The sequence below is a fragment of the Acanthopagrus latus genome, chromosome 7, assembly GCF_904848185.1.
Source record: "Acanthopagrus latus isolate v.2019 chromosome 7, fAcaLat1.1, whole genome shotgun sequence".
NCBI lineage: Eukaryota > Metazoa > Chordata > Actinopteri > Spariformes > Sparidae > Acanthopagrus > Acanthopagrus latus.
In genome coordinates this window covers 13,716,947-13,737,846 of record NC_051045.1, presented here as the reverse complement: position 1 = coordinate 13,737,846, position 20,900 = coordinate 13,716,947, and the positions used below count along the sequence as shown (strand labels likewise).

General features: G+C 43.1%; 1 protein-coding gene across 3 annotated transcripts in view; it reads right to left on the bottom strand.

Annotated features, from left to right (window-relative positions):
• The window catches only part of kcnd3 (potassium voltage-gated channel, Shal-related subfamily, member 3), a 105,920-nt gene extending 85,266 nt beyond the window's left edge, over positions 1 to 20,654 (bottom strand). For 2 of the 3 annotated variants that reach the window (XM_037105481.1, XM_037105482.1), the window contains exons 1-2: positions 19,940 to 20,654; positions 17,888 to 19,067 (exon numbers count right to left, since the gene is read on the bottom strand). In XM_037105481.1, coding sequence (XP_036961376.1) covers positions 17,888 to 18,990 — 1,103 coding nt within the window. In that variant the 5' untranslated portion in view covers positions 18,991 to 19,067; positions 19,940 to 20,654. The remainder of the gene's footprint in view (positions 1 to 17,887; positions 19,068 to 19,939) is intronic. The other variant, XM_037105480.1, reaches the window with a different exon arrangement.
• Between the last annotated feature and the right edge of the window lie 246 nt (positions 20,655 to 20,900).

Sequence of the window (20,900 nt, the reverse complement as noted above, 5' to 3'; positions counted from 1 at the left end):
TGCGAATGTTTAATGGGTCTGTTTACCATGTTCACCTTGTTAATTTAGAGGATGAACATGCTCACTTTCCCAATTAGCCCTAAACTCAAAGTCCTGCTCAGGCTGATGGCAATTAGTGTTGCAGATATTTGCTCATTAACCAAAGTACTGGACCGAGTCACATTTTGACCTGATGACAGCCTGAAAGAAAAGGGATCATAAAAGGTGTTATAATTCCTACAGAGGGGGAGCATGATGTCAAATGTCATGTCAGTCCATCTGTTGAGATTAATCCTCGTCAAACAATGAATGTCTGTGTTAAATTTGATGTGAATCTAACGTTTGCTGAGGTATTTCAGTCTGGACGAGTGTTGGAACAACTGACTGACACTGCCATCCATAGCGCCATGCCATTTGCCAATGTGAGGAGAAATTTTATTATTCATAATGTATAATTTATTTATGTCTCTGTAACCGAAGCTCAGAATTCACATGTATAGAAGCCTAGAACAGCTGCAGGGGGAATTATGTTAAATTCCTATTATTACAATTCTAATCATTATCATATTATTACCATAACAAAGCTTGTTTTTTCCTTATAACAGTATTACTTTATATCGATCCTAAACAAGCTTTGTTACCTCAAGACAAAAAGGTGTTTCCTGTTACTGCTTACATTGTTTATCAAAGGTCAGAAGTGACATACTAGCATGCATAGACGGCATCCTGACAACTGTAGAAACTGATTTATGCTGAAAATATCCAATCAAGGATATTATTGATCAACTAATCAGACTCTTCAATCTTACTCGGGCCGGGCAATATATCATGATCATATTGTTGTCATGATATGAGACTACACAATATATGGTCAATGATATATATGTATAAAATTTTGTACAGCATTAAAAAACAGACAGCCATTCCCACAACAAGTCCCAATATCAATATTGAGGAATCAAAAATATCAAGAAACTGGATGTTGCCTCCATGTCCAGGCCTGGAAGAAATGTTTTTAACGACATTTCATAACCTCCAGATATATATTGTGTGTCATAATTTAGCCAAAATATACCACAACATTATTTCAAGGCCATATTACCTCCTAAATGTTAGATATTTGTTGTGGCCTTCTAGGCAATAAAACATCTGCATTACGTTGACCACTGTTTGTAAGCACATTGTTTCATGTGTACAATTCAAACATTTCAGCTGCTTACACTGGTACCTAACTCCCCACAGCTTTACATACACTGGATGAAATAATGAACACTCACCACCAACTAGTCACAAGTGTTTCACTTTAAAAAGTAACTGCGGGAACAAGCTCTGCATTAGTGTCATAGTGTATATAACCTCAAATCCAATTAGTAGTGAAGAAATTCTCACAATAAATGGCAAAAGTTCATAAAAACTTCATACGGCGTGCTCTGAAACTCCCGAACCTACCGCATGGAGCAGCACGCGTATGTCATAGTTCACTCTCATGAATCTTCTGAAGTCATTTCCTTGTGATACTTGTGATCCTTTTTTTGTTATCTCGCTTGAATTCTTAAGATTAACCCGTTATCACGAGAAAAGCAAGCTGTAATATCCTGAGATAAGGAAATGATTAACTCGTCTTGCGATAACTTCACTGAAAAAGAAGTAATTGGATCTACGGCCAGTCTAGGTTTGCGTACGTAGATAGCCGGCCTCATACCAAACATGCCAACAGCCTCAGGACTTGTTGGGCTCTTGTTGGAGTTGCAGACCTCTAATATAATCACTGCAGCCTTGTTTTGTTCATTAATTTAGCGTCGACTCCAGTGGGGGCATGACCAACAAAATTAAAAATAGCAGCTGAGAGCACAGCAACAATGCCTGCGAGCGAGGAAGACAAGAAGCAGAGGTGAAAAGACAGGGAGGATTTACAAGCTGTTTAGCTCAATCTGGTTATGAGAAGAGAGTAGGATGTAAACAAGAGAGATGAAAATTCAGCATTTCTGTGAGGCAACACAAACTTCATCTGATATTGTAGCACAAACACAGACTATTTGATGGTTTGTGATGGCTTGCAAACAGGTTGACTTGTTCGGCCAACAAGCATCTGCACTCTGGAGTCTGACGCTCACAAATAACGACCAATGAAATAACTATTATTTCTGCAGAATCTGCAGCAGATTCAGATTCAGACTGCTTCTCTGATTTTATCTATGTGAGCGCACACACCTAAACAAAATCCTGTATGCACGCACACACACAGAGACACAGGTGCACCTTGACATGCGCCTCTCCACACACATTTGGAACCGTAAAGCCCTCGATAGCGGCCATCTGTGAATTTCTAAAAGCACTTGGCTACGTTCTTTGGTGTCCATGGGGCCTGGCTCAGATCTGTTACCATTTCCCAGCATGCTTTCTGTATAGAACACACATCAATGACCTCACGGCTGGAGTCTGGAGCACAGGCCAAATTTTCGACTATGAGCTGCCCTAAGGGAAAATGGAAAAACTCGAACAGAGACAGTTTTCTACCTCTGCTCTAGCTTCCATGAGAATTTAAGGCCTGAAGAACTCTCTCCCTTTCGTCCAGACTCTCTCTCTGCTACTCTGATGGTTGTTGGACTTCATTCTTCGCCGCTTTTACACTCTGTTTGCAACTTACGAACAGCTACGTGAAGAAACGAGACATTTAACATTCACAAGTCTTCCAGGAAGGTGCGAGTTCCGCTCTAGCTGTTTGGGAAACGCTGAGGGAGGGAAAACAGGTAACACAGGAGTGTAAGTTGAAATGTGCAATTCACAATCCAACCTCTGCTAATTATAGCAGCCCGAGCCTCATCTGCATCTGTTTAAAAGTCACAGCTTCCCTACGGTATAGCGAGAAACACTGTCTCCTCACTTCTGGAACTGTGCGATGACGCTCTACTGTCCCTATCAGCCTCTAAATTGCTCCTCTCTCTTGATGATTTGGCTCATGCATACATGCAGCCCGTCAAATCATGTGTGAATGGGGTAGAGCTCGAGCGTGCACCGAGGGATGAGTGTCTAGGGGTGTGTATGGTCGCAATCTGCACAGGCCGGGGGGAGTGGGGCGACTATTGGAAAGCTGTTGCCCCGTTCAGAGCCACAGGGCCGCCAGCCTGCTCCACCTGGCCTGGAAACATTCATTACGGTCCAGGGCACTTGACCACAACATCCATCACCATGGTCTGATCTATATCCACCCATTAGGCTGCCGCTATCATCACGGTCCAACACTGATTAGCCACAGCGGTAATGTGAGTGGATAGGAACCTGGATTGCAGAGATAAATCCCCCAGGATGGTGCTGGTGTTTTAGTCATGCAGACAACTCATTCAGTGTTGCGTGCACAGTACTGGATGTAGAAAGACAAAGAAGACATACAGTTGTATAAAATGTCAAGTAAAAAAATAGTGTGATATTGTTTTTTTGACAGGTTTGTGTTTTTCTGTTTCTGATAAATCTAATGTTCATGGGCATTCCTGGACTGTTTCCGAGGGGTTGAGTGGTAATAAGAAAACAGAGCATCTGGAGATCCATGACATTGTCATTACGGACGTGTGACCACTTCACCTAAATCAAAATGATTTCACCTGCTGCAGCTTTGGAACATTTTTTGATTTGCAGTAAATGACAAGCGAGCCATCAAACCTCGAAGCAGCTGTGCGATCTGCACAGGGAGAACGACAGCAAATGGATAAAAACTCGCTGCTTATTCGAAATCCCATTTTTCACAGACCGGTGTTATTGGGGTTATTATTTTTTAAATGGACGGTATTATCCTATTTCATTGTGGTGTGCCTTGGGGAAAATCTTTTAGAGAGCCTATTTAGACGTATGAAGATAAGGGATGAGGGGAAAATTGCCGCTTGTAGCTTTTATGGGCAAAGTTCAAATCAGTCTCAGGTCTTTATTTTTGCATTAGGTTGTTTTGAAGTCTCCAGATATTAAATCTATATATCGTTTGCCTTTCTGTTTTGTTTTTCTTATGCTTTACATTTGTTGTCACAAACGTGATGGGCAATCAGGGGACAGTAGACAGCAGGAGATCATGTACCTTGATAGAATACATCCAGAAGACTTTAAACTTGTTTTAAGAAGTCTTAATTAATAACATTCTGAAATAGACGCATAGTTTTTTTTGCCAGAGCCGACAACAACAGAAGTTGCTAAGGAGTGATACATCTCCTTCGTCTTTCTGAGCTCTGTTGAGAGTCGCACATGCTCAGTACTGATCAGGCAGCTGACCGGCATAGAAGCCACGCCGGTAATCTTTTAATATCTTTTAATCCAGTCTCCCTTTCGAGCTCAGCACTGACTGAATGATGCTCAAATGATGCTTGAACAGAGATGGATGTGAAAGTGTTCGTGTGGGTGTTGCGATTAACACTACAGCCGATCCCAGAGTCGGTTTACCCGGGAGTGAGTTCACAGTCACACTGAGGACAAAAGCCAGATGTTAGTGAGTCTTTTTGTTCGCTGTGAAAGTGTGAATGTGACGACCTGGGAGGAAGAGCCACCAATCAACTGTCTTTCTCCAGATATGCATTAAAAGTTACAGTGTATATTTGAGTTAAACAAAACACATAAGAAAGATAATGATCCGTCCTTTAAACGCTCACACTGTAACTAAAAGGAATAATGACTCGCCAGAGAGCAGCCATCATCTTGTGACAGTGAAACAGCAACCACCTAGATTTATGTCTTATTTTAGGCTCTTCCTCCAGAGGCTTTTAAAATTACTTCAGAATCCGCCTGGAGTAACGTGCCATTACTGCCATTAGAGCTAATGGAAATTTCAAGTTACCAAACATTGGATACTGCCTTCCCCTACTGTGTGTTATCAGCAGTGAGTCCCTTTAGAAAGACACAGTTAATTCTCATCCTACAAGAGCAGCAGCGGGGAAATTTCGATATTAATTTCACTGCAGCGCCGGCTCTGCTTAGCATTTTCCTTCTCATTACCAAAAATGCTCTCTGAAAATGTGACAACCCACTGAAATGTGATTAAGTCGATGTTGTATTGGTATGTTTGTGTATTTCACAGAAGCCCAGATCAGACGAATGGTCTTTATATGTCCTAATGCTGTATCCATCTCCTCCTAATCACTGACTTTTGTAGTAATAATAATGAATGGCTGATGATTTTCTCTTTCACCTCTCAAACATGCTGGGAAATGAGATTCTCCCGCTGTGTGACTACACATGCCCAAGGCTATTGAGCGTAGAGCACAAACTGATAAATTAAATGCAATATAGCCTGGTTGGAGGGGACGTTCTGCCTGCAACACTGCAGCGATGGCAGTTCAAAGTCATAGCAAGGAAGGTTGAAGAACGAAAAAGCACTACAAAGGCTTCTTGGAAACGTTCAGCTTTTGTTAAAACAATGAACTCTAACGATTTGTTTCTACAACATCAACATTACTTGGTAGGTGGAGAGAGAAGAGAGAGGAGAGGCAGAGACAGTGGAGCGTTATGTGTTATAAAGAGAATCAGATAAAGGAAAGTGATGAAAGAGCTGATACAGTGAGATTGTATTTAGGATCGCACATGCAATCTGGGCTTTTTCTTACTAAATTAAATCTCTTCTCGCTTATGTGTAAAAATGATTTATGGTACAAAATGAATAAGCTCTTGGATAAAATATACTTGGATAATAAAAGACAAAATCAGGTGCTGGAGTTTCTAAATTGACACTTTTGCTGATGAGATTTTCAATGAGACATCAGCTGAGTTATTTCATGCTCTGACTCTGATTTCCTCACACTGCAAACGATACGCACACCGAACAGCATCACATTTTCCAGGGTAGATCTCTATATTACACGCTGCATCTGGACGTTGAGGTTATGTCCTATCTAACAGGCCTCTGCAGAGAAACAAAAAATCAATTTGCTCGCGTAGCGCATGTGTTCAATTGTCCCTCAAGTGTAAGACTGAAGTCTATTGTTTATGTATACGATACTACGGTTATAGACTGTCTCCCTGTAATAGCTCAACTGGTTTCCTTCCTGTGCATTCAGCTTGATCTGTAGTAGACTGATAGCTCCAATGATTCTCTTGCCCCCCAGAAGTGCTTCTACGTCTGGATTTATAAGCACTCCATTTTGAGCAGGTCATTGATGTGCTGTTAATTCAGCGCTAATAAGATTAAAAACATAATGCAGATTGTGTCCTGTGAAATGAGGCCGGTGGAAATCCTTTGAGGAGTCTCAGTATTGAGCGGCAGCGGACCGTGGCCTCGCTCCTCGTACAGCGGAGAGGTGGAAGGCGGCTACTCACGAGTGGGGTTCGGAAATTGAATTAATATTGCCACCAGTCAACCTTTGAAGGGAAAAACGGCTTACCGAAATCTATTAATGGTGTTAGTCCATGACTTGACTTTTATGCTCCTCGCAGTGCTCGGCGCTGTCAGATGGCACATGGCGGGGTTAATCCCTCAGCATGGGTAATCCCCGAAAGACATCTGGATCAAAAAAAAGTTGATCCTAGCTTTGTGAAGGACATGCCCCAAGTCCATGTAATGACACGAGAATCATATCGTACAGTGAAAGAGGACTCCAACACAACATCAGTACCCGGCACCGAGTTTAACCATTAAGTGAGGAGTATGCTTTTTCATAAAGTGCAAAAAATCAAAATGTCATAACATTAAATCCAGTGAGATCAGGCCTGTCAGGGTGGAGTAGAGAGGAGAAGAGAGGACGACACACACACACACACACACACACACACACACACACACACACACACAGAGGGAAGAGCTCCAGAGACAAGCATTAATCCACACAGATTTAGTGTAGCAGAACAATTGCTTTTGTCACCCTGGGTAATCAGCAAAGAACACAGTATATGAATTACAGTACGCCCGGAAATCCATTGACACACAGAGGGGTGTGTGTGCGTGCGCCTGCGAGACCGAGTGGAAAAGGCATGTATGTCATTGCGAGAGCAAGAGCACAAAAAAAAAAAAAGTGGAACAATGACGTCTACCTGTTCAAAAAGCCTTGGCTGCGAGTCTGAGAAGATTAATCAGAGTCATTCAGACAGCGTTTATCACATTCTCCACAGGGAAATGAGAGGCGATTTATTTCTATAACTTGGCCTACATATATGGAGAACTATCACTCACATTCACTTTCAGCTCCCATTATCCACCCGGTAATGAGCGTGCCTGCCCAGTGGACACAATGCTGTCTAATCCATAAATGTTTACATACTGGTGTTTGCTCACAGCCAAACTAAATCAAGAGACACTCCAATAAAACTACCGAGACAATGCATAACTAAGTGATGGTGTAATCGTCCTCTTAAATCAGCCTTTATTTATGCACGGGAGTGAAAGCAAACCAGGGAGGACTTTAGTGTTTATGCTACTTGAAACAGGTACAGGCACTTCAGAGCTTATCTTTTTTATTTATTTTTTTTTAATCAGGAGAAAATGAAAACACTGTTTAGAAATGCAGTCAGGTACAGATGTTTGTTCTTCTAGTAATTACTTTGTGGGATTCTGGTGTATAATCAGCAGCTTGTTTGTGTTTTCCTCTCAGTTTTCTCTCTCAGGACCTCCTTTAGTTTGACTTATGTTTTTGTGCCTTCGTTGGTCTTGTGACAGTAAAAACAGAGAATAAACATGTGGGGAGAGCAAAGGGGATAACATGAAACAAAGGTTCTTCAGTGGACTTGGACTTAGGATAGTGCAATTCTAGGATTTAACTTACAACAGGAGAAACACGTAAACAGCGGCGGTACAGTGGCTCTGTAAAGCTGTTCTAAGGCACAGCCATGCTTTGCTCTAATTTCCAACATCAGCAGCATGGATCAATGGGAATCTGGAGACGACCTCGTGGTGGACCCCCGGTCATTCCTATAAAAGCTGCTCATGAAGCCAAAAAAGCCCAACTTCCTGGCCCAGATCTGGCACATTGTGTGGCCTGTAGAGCCTGATACATGTTTTATTTTGTTCTGTCCAAGACTGAGTGTCGACGCTGGCAAACATATCCAAATGTAACATGAACACAACATTAATACATAAACAGGTCCAGAAAAAGCCTCATGATCCCTGATACATTTTACTGGTTGTTTACGTTGTAAACCGAAGTATTGGACAAATACAACCTCATGATGGCGACAGATGAAGAGTCATCAGTCCATCTAATAGTTGTCTTGATATGTTTGAATTAGGAGTGGAAACCAGACGACAAACTGACACCGCCATCACAAGAGCCGAGGCAGTAGCCAAGCTAGGGAAAAAAAGGCAAAAGGGCAAAACATGAGTCTTGATGTGTTTGCACAGACCACGGTCCACTTCTTCACTTCACAAAGTAAAGTCTGAACGCTGCAGGAAATGATAATGAGGTTTGGTGTGGTGGGCTCGCTTTCACCGAGTGCCTTTACAGCCACTCAGCGGGCAGCAGCCATCACTTGTCCAGGATGCTGCTAAACACCCTGAAAACTGATAATCACTGACTCATTTTCAGGCTCCTCACTGAGAGCCTGCTGGTAATTGAATTGGAGGAGTGGGCACAAGTGCAGTGGGCTCGGAAGGGCCGTTGCCGAAGGCAATCAGCTGTGACAGAGAGTGAGAGAGAGACAGTTTCTATAATGAAATGTTCACATGTCTGACATTCTCTGGCTTTTTTTTGTCTTTCATTCAACACCTTGAGCATCACTTCAATCACTTTTGTCCAGTTAGTTGGGACGGAGTTAGTCAGGACACTGTGTCCTGCAGCAGGGCACCATTTACATGCGTGGCACGTCAACAATGGAAAAGGGGGTGGCAAAATAAAGCACATGCTTGAAATACCTCACTGAAAGACCCTCCCTGTCAATTACCCTTCACAGTCACATTGGCCACAACAACCCAACCCCCCCTCCTTTGGCTGACAGGTGGCCAGGTAAATGCAAAAGCTTGAAAGGCTTGGCGCTCGATATATCTCTTTTGAAAAAATGGGCAACCATCCAGATCTCTGCATGAAAAGATGATAAAATACATACCAGCAAAGGAAACAGGGGAGGCTGAGTGAGCATCTAGCAGAGCTGAAAAGAATCATTTCACTGGCAGATTTTGGATGGCAGACCGGGGCGCAGTATTGACTTGTGTGACCTCAAACATAAAGACACAAGCAGCAGGTACCAGCTGCTGGCAGAGCTCCTTGTACATGTTTGATCTCGTCTTACTTCTTCTTAATATAAAAGGTTATTGATTGTTTGCAGATTTCTTTTGAGATTCCTGGACCAATTCTCATCTGCTGAAAAAAATGACCATTTTCATTTGCTGCTGATCTCAAGGACAAATGATGGTCATGTTAAGGAAGGAAGCCAGTGGGCACAACATCAGAGATTCCAGACTCTTAGGGCTTGTGTTATTTTATACTGTTACCATACGTCTCATTCATTCTTATGCTGAATTTGATTTTTCTTTAGAGCAACAACCCCTAAACAAATGTTACCAAATCATTTTACATTCACGTTCAGGTGCAGCATTTAAACACACAGTTGAGATTTGGGACATGTGCTGCGCTCTGGTGTGTCTGACTACCAGGCAAAATCAAAACAGGGTCCCCTTCCATGAATCAGTGCAGTTCTAAGTTACATTCACTGGTATGAGCAGAACAGGGAAAACTGAGTTATTGCCGTGTACCTAGAAATCACACACCTGGAAAATTACTTAGTGATTTTTCTCCATTTATAACAACCTCAGTATCACACGATCAGCAGCCGAAACTAAATGTGGAGGCACGTAATTACTTTAGCAAGGTACAGTGAGTTACAAGACGGACTCTTCTAAACATGAAAACATATGCTTTCACAGTTGGACACAAAGACTCTAAACACAGCGTAAACATGCCACACACAAACAGACACACACACACACACACAGCCTCAGGATGCACAGCAGTTCAGAAGAAAATAGGAAAAAGAAGCGGAGAAAGGTCAGGGGTAGTGAATGTGGGAGAAGGAGCCGAAGAGAAGCAAGCAGCCCTTTTTCGTCTTTAACAGCCATTACAACTATGAGTCGACCGATTCATCGGCACCTATAGGACCCTGACCTGTACTGTTGGAACTTGGCTCGATAGTAGCAGATGGCAGCGCAGCCTCCACCGATCACGTGGGGTTACATGGACTTAATGTCAACTGGAAAAAGTGACGCTGAGGGAAGTAAACAGCTCAAAAATGAATCTACTCCCACATTTATTTATCAATTAAGGGATGTATTATTTGGATCTTCAGTTCAACAATTATCCAGTTTCAAATATGTTCAAAGCTAATTTTTCAACAGCGACAGGTATTGGTGGCTATCACCCATTAGTCGCCCTCTAATTACAACATACCAGAAAACAAAAACTGTAAAGATGGATGAAAGAACTACGGTATTCTCAGATCCTGCTAATGGAGATCTTCATTGTCAGACTTGGCCTGGGTTGGGTTTTGAGCTGAATGCTCTTGGCATACTATGTTGGAGCAGGGAAATTAATACAAATCCAGAAAATGTGAATATTGTGAAACAAAAAACTTCAATATGGGTTTGTATTTTATCATAATATCAAGAACATGTTGCTGTTGTCTTTTCCAAGTCCTTTAGGCCAAGTGTTTTGGGACTTATTTGAAAGTTCTAGCAACAGAAGCGAAGAAAGAGAAATTTGTTTTATGTTTTCTCAACCACAGTTCCAATGAAAAAAATAAAGTAAATCATGCTATCACATGAAATGTGGTGGAAGATTGCATCCATATTGTCCACCACTATTAAGCATAAGCACCAAAAATCTCACAGCCAGTAATTAATTAGTGTTGGCTGCGCTTACTTAAGTCTTGGACGAGGACATTTTTTGCCTATTGGTAATGAAGTCAAAATGATTTGCCATCTGGAGACAAAACCAAATTTTACCAAATATTATTAATGCGGTCAAAACTTCAGTGTTCAGGAAACAGAAAACTGACTGACTGGCTGACCATCTGACCATCACAAAGGCCCCTCCTGAGACACAAAGTGAGAAGAAGAAGCCACAGTGTGAGGGGTGAAAATGGACTGACTTTTTTCTATTTTGTGACCTCCTTCCTGGTGTTTTTCTATGGTTGCTGTAGAAATGAGAATAGAGGTCAGGGGGCTGGGTGAGAGGCAGTGGCGTGGAGCAGAGTATCTCTCTTTCCATGCTGAAGGGAGACTGACGTAGAGGAGGACAGACAAATGGAGGGAGAATAACACCTGGGAGGTCAAAGTTGAGGTCCACTGATACATGCTTTTGTGCGTATGTGTGTGAGGGCATCACCATAACAGAGTTCAGCTGGAGGTCAGTGTTGTATAGAAATCACCTAAAGGCCAAAGGTGACTTTAGGTGCGCTAATGCCTTTTTAATACACTCACAATCGCTAAGCCTTCATTTTCTTGCCTTTGAGCGAGGACAACAATATCGTAGACAAATGTGGCTTTTTATTCTCCTCATGAATAAGAGAAATGGGAGCATAATCTGTTAAGTCCATTCAAATTATTATGAATTTGGACTTGTGTTATATTGTGTTGTTAGTTTCCGCCCACCGCTGTCAGTGTGGGTATGGAGAAGTAATTAATCCATAATTCATGACCAGCCCTGATATATTAAAATTAAGTTACAAAGCCTTTCCAGTCTCTTAGCTGTTATTTAGAGTTTGTAGACTCAGCTGGACTCCTGCCAAATGCCTATTGTACCCTCGCTTTTATTGGCCGTTTGCTATTCCAAAAAAAGACAGAAGGAAGACAACAAACAAAAAGGTTAAGGGGGAAAAAAACATGACTGTGCCAGTTTACAGACCACAAAAAAAGCTTCTGGCAATAAATATCATTAGGAAGTGACATTATTGACCCATGACTTTATGTCCATTACAATTCACTGTGCTCTTTTTCTATGTAGGCCCCTGTGTATATCTCCTGTGCTAAAAATGATTGTTCAGTATACAATGTAGCTGTTCTAGGCTCCATTTTCAACCGTTACTAAAACAACATTGTGTAGGAACTGGCATTTTTGGTGTGAGTTGCATTTACACTGCTGCTGCCGCTCGGGGTCCCTCAATCAAAACAACAAAAACTAAAGACATAGTTTGATGATGCTGTGAAGAAGTGTGGAATCATGGGATTTGTTGTCTTCATTTTAAAATCTATCTAATGTAATCTCAGGCAGAATTCATATATTCACAGATCAGATCACTAATCACATTGAGTCACGTTTGCCAACTTTCTCTGTAACTGTCCGGAGTGCCACTTGATGTTAACCCAGAAGTTATAGGGACAGGCAACCAAATGAAAGTGCTGTCTTGAATAAAATCAGGGATTCTCCATGTGAGAACAATGTTTGGGAAAGTACCAACTCAATACACTCAATGCTTTGTTTTACATAATGTTGTAAAGTAAGTAGTAGTAGTAGTTTTCGCTGCTCTAGATTCGTCCCACAACACAGCGTAACAGTTGTTGTCCAAGATTTTAAGATTTTACAGCAGCACGACTGGCTACTAGGTGGTGTTCAAACTGAAATGTTTTGCTATGCTAGAAAGCATGTTTAAGATGGTCAGAACAGCACATATCATTGAGTGCGGCAAATTACTTGGATGATCTTACTGCTTCTACAAGTCTGCCTTAACTCGAGCCGATGATGTTGTCTAAATGATGAATACTGAAGAGTAATGTAAGGCGCTTTGGATAAGGGTGTCTGCCAAATGTAAACATAAATGTTGTCTGGAAAATCTCCATATATCAATTTTACGAGTAAATCCCCTTGAAAACCCCTGATAATAACTCTTAGTATTTCACGAATAATTAATCTTGATTTAATGAGAAATTTGGGGATATTGAAGGAGACATATATATATATATATATATATATATATATATATATATATATATATATATATATATATATATATATATATATATATATATATATATATATATATATATATATATATATATATATATATATATATATATATATATATATATATACACACACACACATTTGGTTCAGTGTGTATGCACTGGAGCGCTCTGACTGTACACACAGCAGAGATGATTTGCATTTCAACATAGATTTCATTACATGGCTTCTAATTAACGAGAACCCCGAGTGCTCTAATCTCACATCTCTTCTTACATGTTGAATTCGCGGTGGCCATGATAGACCCATGAATCATTCACGCTCCAACCCCACTGCAGTACTGTAGGCGTGTCGGGCACTCATGATCTCATATCATTATGCAAACTTCAAATACGCCTTAATTGATGTGAGTGCAGGTCAGCTCGGCACTGATCCTGACCTCACTAAAGGAAAAGGTCATGAACAGACTGGACCTAAATCACCATGGACAAATTACATCCTTAACTGCTCTCATAAATCCAAGATAAGGGGTCACTGGCATCACATTTAGGTGCTATCTTTCAGTCATACTCTCATCGGTAATTCTAATTAGTAGCGCTAACAATGGCTGCCACATTTCTTACTACTGCCCAAATCAATATTAGCTCATCTGCATTGATCATCGTCTTTCACAAGCTGTTGGCTCCAAAATAAAGGCTCTATAAATCTGAGCTGGCTGACAAGGAGTTGTGAAAGAAGGTGTTAACACGTGCACATTTTGAAGACGCTGATGTACACAATCAGGGACGTACACTTAAAGTACAGCACATCATCAACATGCACATGCAGCACCACGGTGTGTGTGAAAGGTCCTGTATGACCCTCGGGGAGACAGAGAGCAGCGCATTGATCTCAGAGGAGCAGTGATCAAAAGAAGCTGCTCTTTGATAAGGATATTAATCACAAACACTCGACGGCTATGCTAATGACTACAACGCAACCAGAACTCTCCAGCCCTCGTCAATAGTTATGCATGCAACACAGCCTAATGAGTCCGCAACGATGACAAGAAGCGTAGGGAGCGGCGGCTATGTTTTGTCACACAATAGATTGCATTCTAAGAGAATTGTTTTGTATTGCTTGAATGAATATACACTGTTTACTTGTGTTACTTGTCTGTTACAGCATGGTAAAATGACTGCATGACATCAAATACAAGTTTTGGTCGTAATAATGGCGAGATGGCGTTCTGAATAGACTAGTTTGGTGAAAAGATCTGCAAGAAAAAAACAGCCATTTTACCATCAATGTACATGATACATTATGCAGATCTTGAATGCTTATTTAAAAAAAACTCTTTGCTAGGACAGAAACTGACTTTTTAACTCATACCCTTTACCATTTAAATGGCAGATAGCTCTCTAGCTAGTCAGCGATGCAGGGAAATTATTCTGCCTAAAGCTCTAATTGGTCAACTGAACAAATACGAGCCACTCAGACTTTGTAGGGTTTATTCTAAAAGCTAACACAGCTAATAGCGGCATATACATGAACTTCAGTGTTGCTAGCGTTATTTCCTCAATCAGTCACAATAGCCTCATTATATAGCAGCCCCTTTGAGTGACAGCAGCAGCAGGCTGATGGCAGTGAAGTTCTATAAACCTTGATGCCGCCTTTTTACTCTGTCTGGGTAACAATAGAGAGGTTTTTGGGGTGAGCTGCTCCAGAGATGAAAAACAGAAGTGGGCATCTTTATGGCACACTTTTACAAGTCCACCTTCATTTGATAAAAGTCAGCTTGACATTCAGCACAGAGGAATTTAAAGGAGGAAAAAACTTCTGCTCCTGCGTTAAGAGGTTTAGCTTTGACAATATATTTTACTATGAACAAAAAGCGAGCCATTAAAGCTAAAGTGCTAAACAAAAAACACCAAATTCCCTGAACAGATCATTATGAGTAAATGAGATAAAAACAAAAAAAGACAAAAGGTCTTGTTGGCGATCATTAGAAACTTGGCTGCTTGGGAGCAAGATGGGACAATTGAATCAAGTCTGCTTCCATTAGCTTATGATGTCTCTTTCACAATGCAAATGAGAATTCTGCAACATGAAGTCTATATGGACCTGTAATGAAAAGCTTTTGTTCACTGTTGCAGTTGCAGAGTCTCTCTCTCACACACACACACACACACACAAAACAAACAACAAAAAAACATCTCTTGCTCTTCCCCTGCCAGGATACTGTTTAAAATACAGGTTCAACTAAATATGACAAATGCTCGAAGTTATTATCGCTCAAAAGGTCAAAATCAATTTGTTTAACAACCTGGGGAACAAAATCCCTCACAGGTCCTATCGCCTAAATGTCTCTGATTTAGCTAAAGCCCCACCACTGTGTGCCTGACTGCCTGCCTGCCCCTCATTTGCAGGATTTAAGCTAAGCTGTTTAGCTCTGCTATAGAGTGAGCACAGGGCTCTGAGGATTGCAGTGTTGGTTGGTGGCTTTTTTAACTTGCATGGGTGGTTAAATCGCTTTTTTGTCCGGTTGGTCATGAGGAGCAGCGCTGCCTTTAGGGTGTGCTGTTTTTTTTTGGGGGGGGGATTTCAGACTGTTATCTTGTTTGTACCAAAGCCAGTTTATTCCCCCAAAAATATGTCCCGTGCAGTTCTGTCTACCTTTTAATCCGCTTTTGATACAACCAAGAAGTCAGATGCAATAACTAGATGTCTGGTTGTGTCTCACAAGGCCAGACTCTGCAGGAGAGTTGAACTTCAAAAAGCTATTCACCTGGTATTCCACCCAGCATTGTTGTAGGGGGATTACAGATTTTGACTGAGGCCGGATTAATTTCGTCAGATCAACAAAACACTCAGAAAAGCCACTGTGAGCAAACTAGCAGGGTTGTGGCACATGTAGGACACCCATGTTGCCGTTAGCCTTAAAGCCAACGAATACACACATGAAAATGCGACATCTGACATGCACACACAAACTAAAAAAATCAAAACACACACACACACACTCCGAGTGCAGCGCAGATACCAGGGCAAACGTTCACAAGTTAGCAGCAAATTAAACATGAGAGTGCAGATGATTCGAGTATCTCCACGAGGAGAACAAAGCAGAACACAGCATCGACAGCAGAACACTAAGCCCCGAGGCACCTAGACAACAAGAAGTCGAGGAAAACATCGTCTGTGGGAGCTGGCTTTCATCTTATCTGGCCAGATGAGTATAAAATCGCTGCATCGAGGAGACTCTAGATGCTTTTCCACACACTCAGATGCAGGGTATTTGGGGGAAAGAGTGGAGAAACTCCCGACAAAGACGTTGCCTGCGAATCTGAACCGACTCCCGCCCACTCAAGAAAAAAACCCACATGCAAGATCTTTGAACATGCTCACAAATGCAAACACACAGAAATGTTTGCCTTATGCCTCAGATATCATCTGTGCGTGTGTGTTTATGACGTAAACCGCGAGCAGAGACCAGAATGTCAGGCAGGTTTACATTAGTCAGCAGATGCAGTGGGCCACATCATTAGTCACTCTGACACCCACTTCTGGCCCCTGCTTTATTGATGAGGCCAAGCTCAACAACTATCCCCCACCCCCTTAACACACACAGACACACTCACACACTCTCCCACACTCCTACTGTAGAAGCAACAGGAGATAAGGTTTAGCATCTCAGGTCTCACTCCAGTGGGAAGAGACAGGTACTGTGCGAGAGACTTGCGTGATCAAGCAGAGAACGCCACGGGCCAGAGAACCGGTCCGCAATCAAACATCTGCTCAACACCAGATCTTTCGAGCAGGTTGTGAATGGCAGGACGCGATAACAGGCTGCCAAGTGTGTCACGGCAATGAGCTCAGAGCCATTTATGGCCTCCATGACTCTGACATTTAGCAGGATGCTGCAATTTGTCAGCCTCTCAGCCTGACTCACACATCCACAACAGGGGACGCTCATGAAGCACATTACCATTAGGCCTAATAGTGCCGCATCACAGAACCCCTGAGTGTGTGAACCCTTAGTGTGTGTGTGTGCGCACGAAGTGTTAAATTAATGATACATGTGTACCTCCCCTCACTATCATAACACAACTTGTGGAAATATGTGATGACATGAAAAGGAAACAGGTTGGTAGTGGTGAGCGCATCAAAATGCTCCACAAGGCCCATTCATGACCTTGTAACGGCAAACAAAACGTCAGGTCAATTAGGCATTCAGCGCACAATAACAACGTTCCATCCCTTTTAAAGTTGCGCGTTAATCACAATAATTACGCCTGCCTGTTTGCAAATATAACCGAACCACTCACTCTCCTCTCAGAACTAAGAGCGTTTTAATATTCTGCATCAACGCCTTTGTACCAAGAGGCACTTAATTTTCAAGGCCAGCAACTAGTGTAACTAACAAAGAGCGAGTGGAGGAGGAGGAGGAGGAGGAGGGCTCTTGAAATGCAAAGTCACTGTTTCAGTTCTTTCTGAATGGGGAAAAGCATCGGCACTAACCACAGGGCAAGTAGCAGGGGAAGGTAATGGTGTAATCTACGATTCTCCATTTCCTATCTAATGTTTCTGCTTCACTTTCGAGTTTTCCCTTTTCTCGGCAATTTCCCATATCTGTCTCTCTCTCTCTTTATTATTGGTGATGTATAAAGGGCATGCAGCGTGGCACAGCCATTACTGGAACTGGACTCCTTGATGGCTGCTTCCCCCTCGAGAAGAATACAGCCGGTTGTAAAAACACAGCGGTCACAGTGCAGAGAAGAGTGCATATCCTCTGTAGCCTCTCATCACTGTGCGGAAAGTTTGCAGCGTACAATCTCTGAAAGGTCGGTGGCGACTTGTGAGGCACTTGCGGGTTTTTACGGGCAACGGAGTCAGACGCGTATTTCAAGTAAAATCACAATCAAACATTTGCTTGCACGCAAACAGACCCAACTGCAAACACACATGTACACACGTCACACAGAGAGGCAGATATCCGCTCACACACACACACACACACACACACACACACACACAGAGCACTTGCAACCAGATAAAAGAGGTGTCTGCTCTGCTCTTACCCGAGCGTTGTCATAGTAACGATGGTGTACCAGAAGGAGGCTGGGATGCTGGTGAATTTGCTGGAGCTTGAACCCTTCTCTGCGTAGAACATGACGGTAGCAAAGATAATTATGGCCATAGTGAGGGAGAAGAGCAGGAAGCCCAGCTCCGAGGCACAGCTCTTCAGCGTGTAGCCGAGGATACGCAGGCCCTGCGAGTGACGGGAGAACTTAAAGATACGGAACACGCGGAAAACGCGGAGCGTCACGAAGGCGCCGCTCACGTCCTCGTTGTCAGTCATCACCAGGCCAATGTAGTAGGGCAAGATTGCCACCACATCGATGATGCTCATGACGGATCTCATGAAGCGGTAGCGGCTGGGCGCAGCGAACAGGCGCATCAGGTACTCCACGGTGAAGATCATGACGCAGGCCGTGTCCATGCAGAAAAAGGCCACGGTGTAGCGCTCGCCACACGGAACCTCCTTCATGTTTGGTGACGAGCCACAGGGCACCGTCTCCACCACGTTGGTGATGACGGAGACAGCAATGAAGAAGCCGGTGACGTAGTAGAACACGAGGGCCATGGTGGAGGTGTGGGGGTTCTCGAAAGCCCGCCACATGGTCTCCCTGAAGGTCATGTTGGGCAGCTTTGCGTCCTTGTTGTCTTCCTGGTCGTCCATCAGGCGCTCTGCATTCTCCCTCTTCCGATCTTTGTACTCTTCGTAGCAGCAGTCGCCGATGATCTCTGGGACGATGCCGAAGAAAGCCAGCTCCTCGTCATAGGAGGAGATGCACTCGTAGCGTGGGTAGTGGAGCTTGCCTGTGCGGTAGAAGTTGAGAACGCTGCGGAACACGTCAGGGTCCCGGTCGAAGAAGTACTCTTTGGTCTCCTCGTTGAAGAAGAACTCTTTCTCTGAGCTCCCCAGCAGAGTGTCTGGATAGCGGTCCAGGGTGTTCCTCCAGGTCTGGAAGCGCCGTCCGCTGACATTAAGAATGATTAGCTCATCCTGCCGCTTGTTCTTCTCAGTGGGCGCCACTGGCATGGGCAGATTGGCCACGGGCATCCAGCCAATGGCTGCCGCCCTGGCAAAGGGAAGCCATGCCGCTACTCCCGCCGCCATGCTGTGTCCGGCTTTGGGCGTAGGGGGGAACAAGTCCAGCACCTTCACAACCAGCTTGACTTCAGCTCATTCACCATCTAAAAAAGGGAAGAGCAGGAAGGTGAGTGAGGAAAGAGTGAAACCAACCGACAGAGAGAACGCGATAAACGGACGACACAGACGTGTCAGAGAGCGAAAAGGACGGCAAAGAAGCAGATCTTGCGAGGAAATAACCGAGTAAGGGATGAATCCCGGCAAGGCGGTTTAAAAAAAGGTATCCTTAATGCAAAATAGAATTTAACATCACACTCAGGGCGAGGAAATCTTTACAGCGCAAAATAAAATAACTTATATTTGATGGGGTGAGCTTTAATGTGATTACGGGGACACGCTGCAATTTCCTCTAAGCATCATCTTCCCTCTAATTACTTTAAGGCTGTATTTCTCACATCCTCTCTATCGAGTTACAGTTTAAGAAGCATCCTCCTCAGGACCACAGTGCACAGCAGAGCAGCTGCATCATGTAGAGGGACATCTGTAGGTTTGTCTTTTCTATAAACAGAAACATTTACAAGGCTGGTGTTCCTGTGTGTGTGTGTGTGTGTGTGTGTGTGTGTGTGTGAGAGAGAGAGAGAGAGTGAGAGAGAGAGAGAGGGCGAGAGATGCAGACAAACCTGTTGAGCTCCAGCTAGACAAACCCCACAGATGAATCTGCATCTTAACCTCGAATTAATCAAAGTAGTTCAGGATCATTCAGGATCGACCCACGACTGAATATGGATGCCTGTGACCCGATTCTGAAAGGGACATATCTGATATATTCTGAGATATTCTGACAGACTGGCCCACTCATCCTCAACCACGGAATCAGCAGAAAAAAGAAAAGAAAAGAAAAGAAAAAAGCGAAATCATTTCTTCCCCCCCGAACAGGTTGGTAAAAACACAGCTCACACAAAACACAACAACTCACCGATTCTAAATCCTCCATCCAAAAGCGACACGACCTTCTTCCAGAGCAGTTTAGGGACAAGTCGCCGGTTTTGGATTATTGACACACACACACACACACACAAAAAAAATAATACCAAGAAAGAAGAAGAAGAAGAAGAGGAAGAGGATGAAGAAGTTATTTAACGAAGAGGGAGAGCCACGTTAGACAAACACTCCCGCTGAGGTGGAGACGGAAAAGTGCCGGAGACGGACGAACCGCTGCTGTTTGGATCCAGTTCCCATTATGTTGAAGGAAGGGGGGGAGACGAGGAGAGGACTCCGACGAGGACAGACCGTCTCGGGTTGGCTTTTCGGGATGAGTGGTGGAGGAGAGACGGAGGAGGAGAAGGAGGAGGAGCGCTCTCTCGCTCTCTCTCTCTCTCTCTCTCTCTCTCTCTCTCTCTCTCTCTCTGCGCAGTTCTGGGAAAAACCTCGACGAGGACTCACAACGATATGCGCACGAACTGAGTTTGTCACTCAGTCACGTAAAAGACAAAAAGAAAAAAGAAAGAAAGATTCCACTCCTCTGTCATCAGTCAGCACCCATTGACAAAAGGGTTTCCTCTCCACTGGGGGGAAGAAAACAAATGGATATCCAACCAGTGTGTGTAGCTCAGACATTACTCCCACACATCAAACACAACCGCTGCCAGCTGAGTTATCCTCAGGAGACATCAGCCCAGTAGGGCTGACTTAAAGATGCCTGTCTTTAATTAAACCTGCAGTTATTGATTTAAAAGATAAATAAATAAATAAATAAATAAATAAATAAATAAATAAAAAAAACATTGCATTTTTATTTTTATTTTGGCCACTTGGTGGCAGCTGAAACAACTTGTGAACTCAAAGTTGATATTATCAACTTTTCGCATTGGCATTTATCCTTATTCCTTATCACCCTGACTGCAACAGCGATCCACAGGGGTGACCTCCATCGTCAG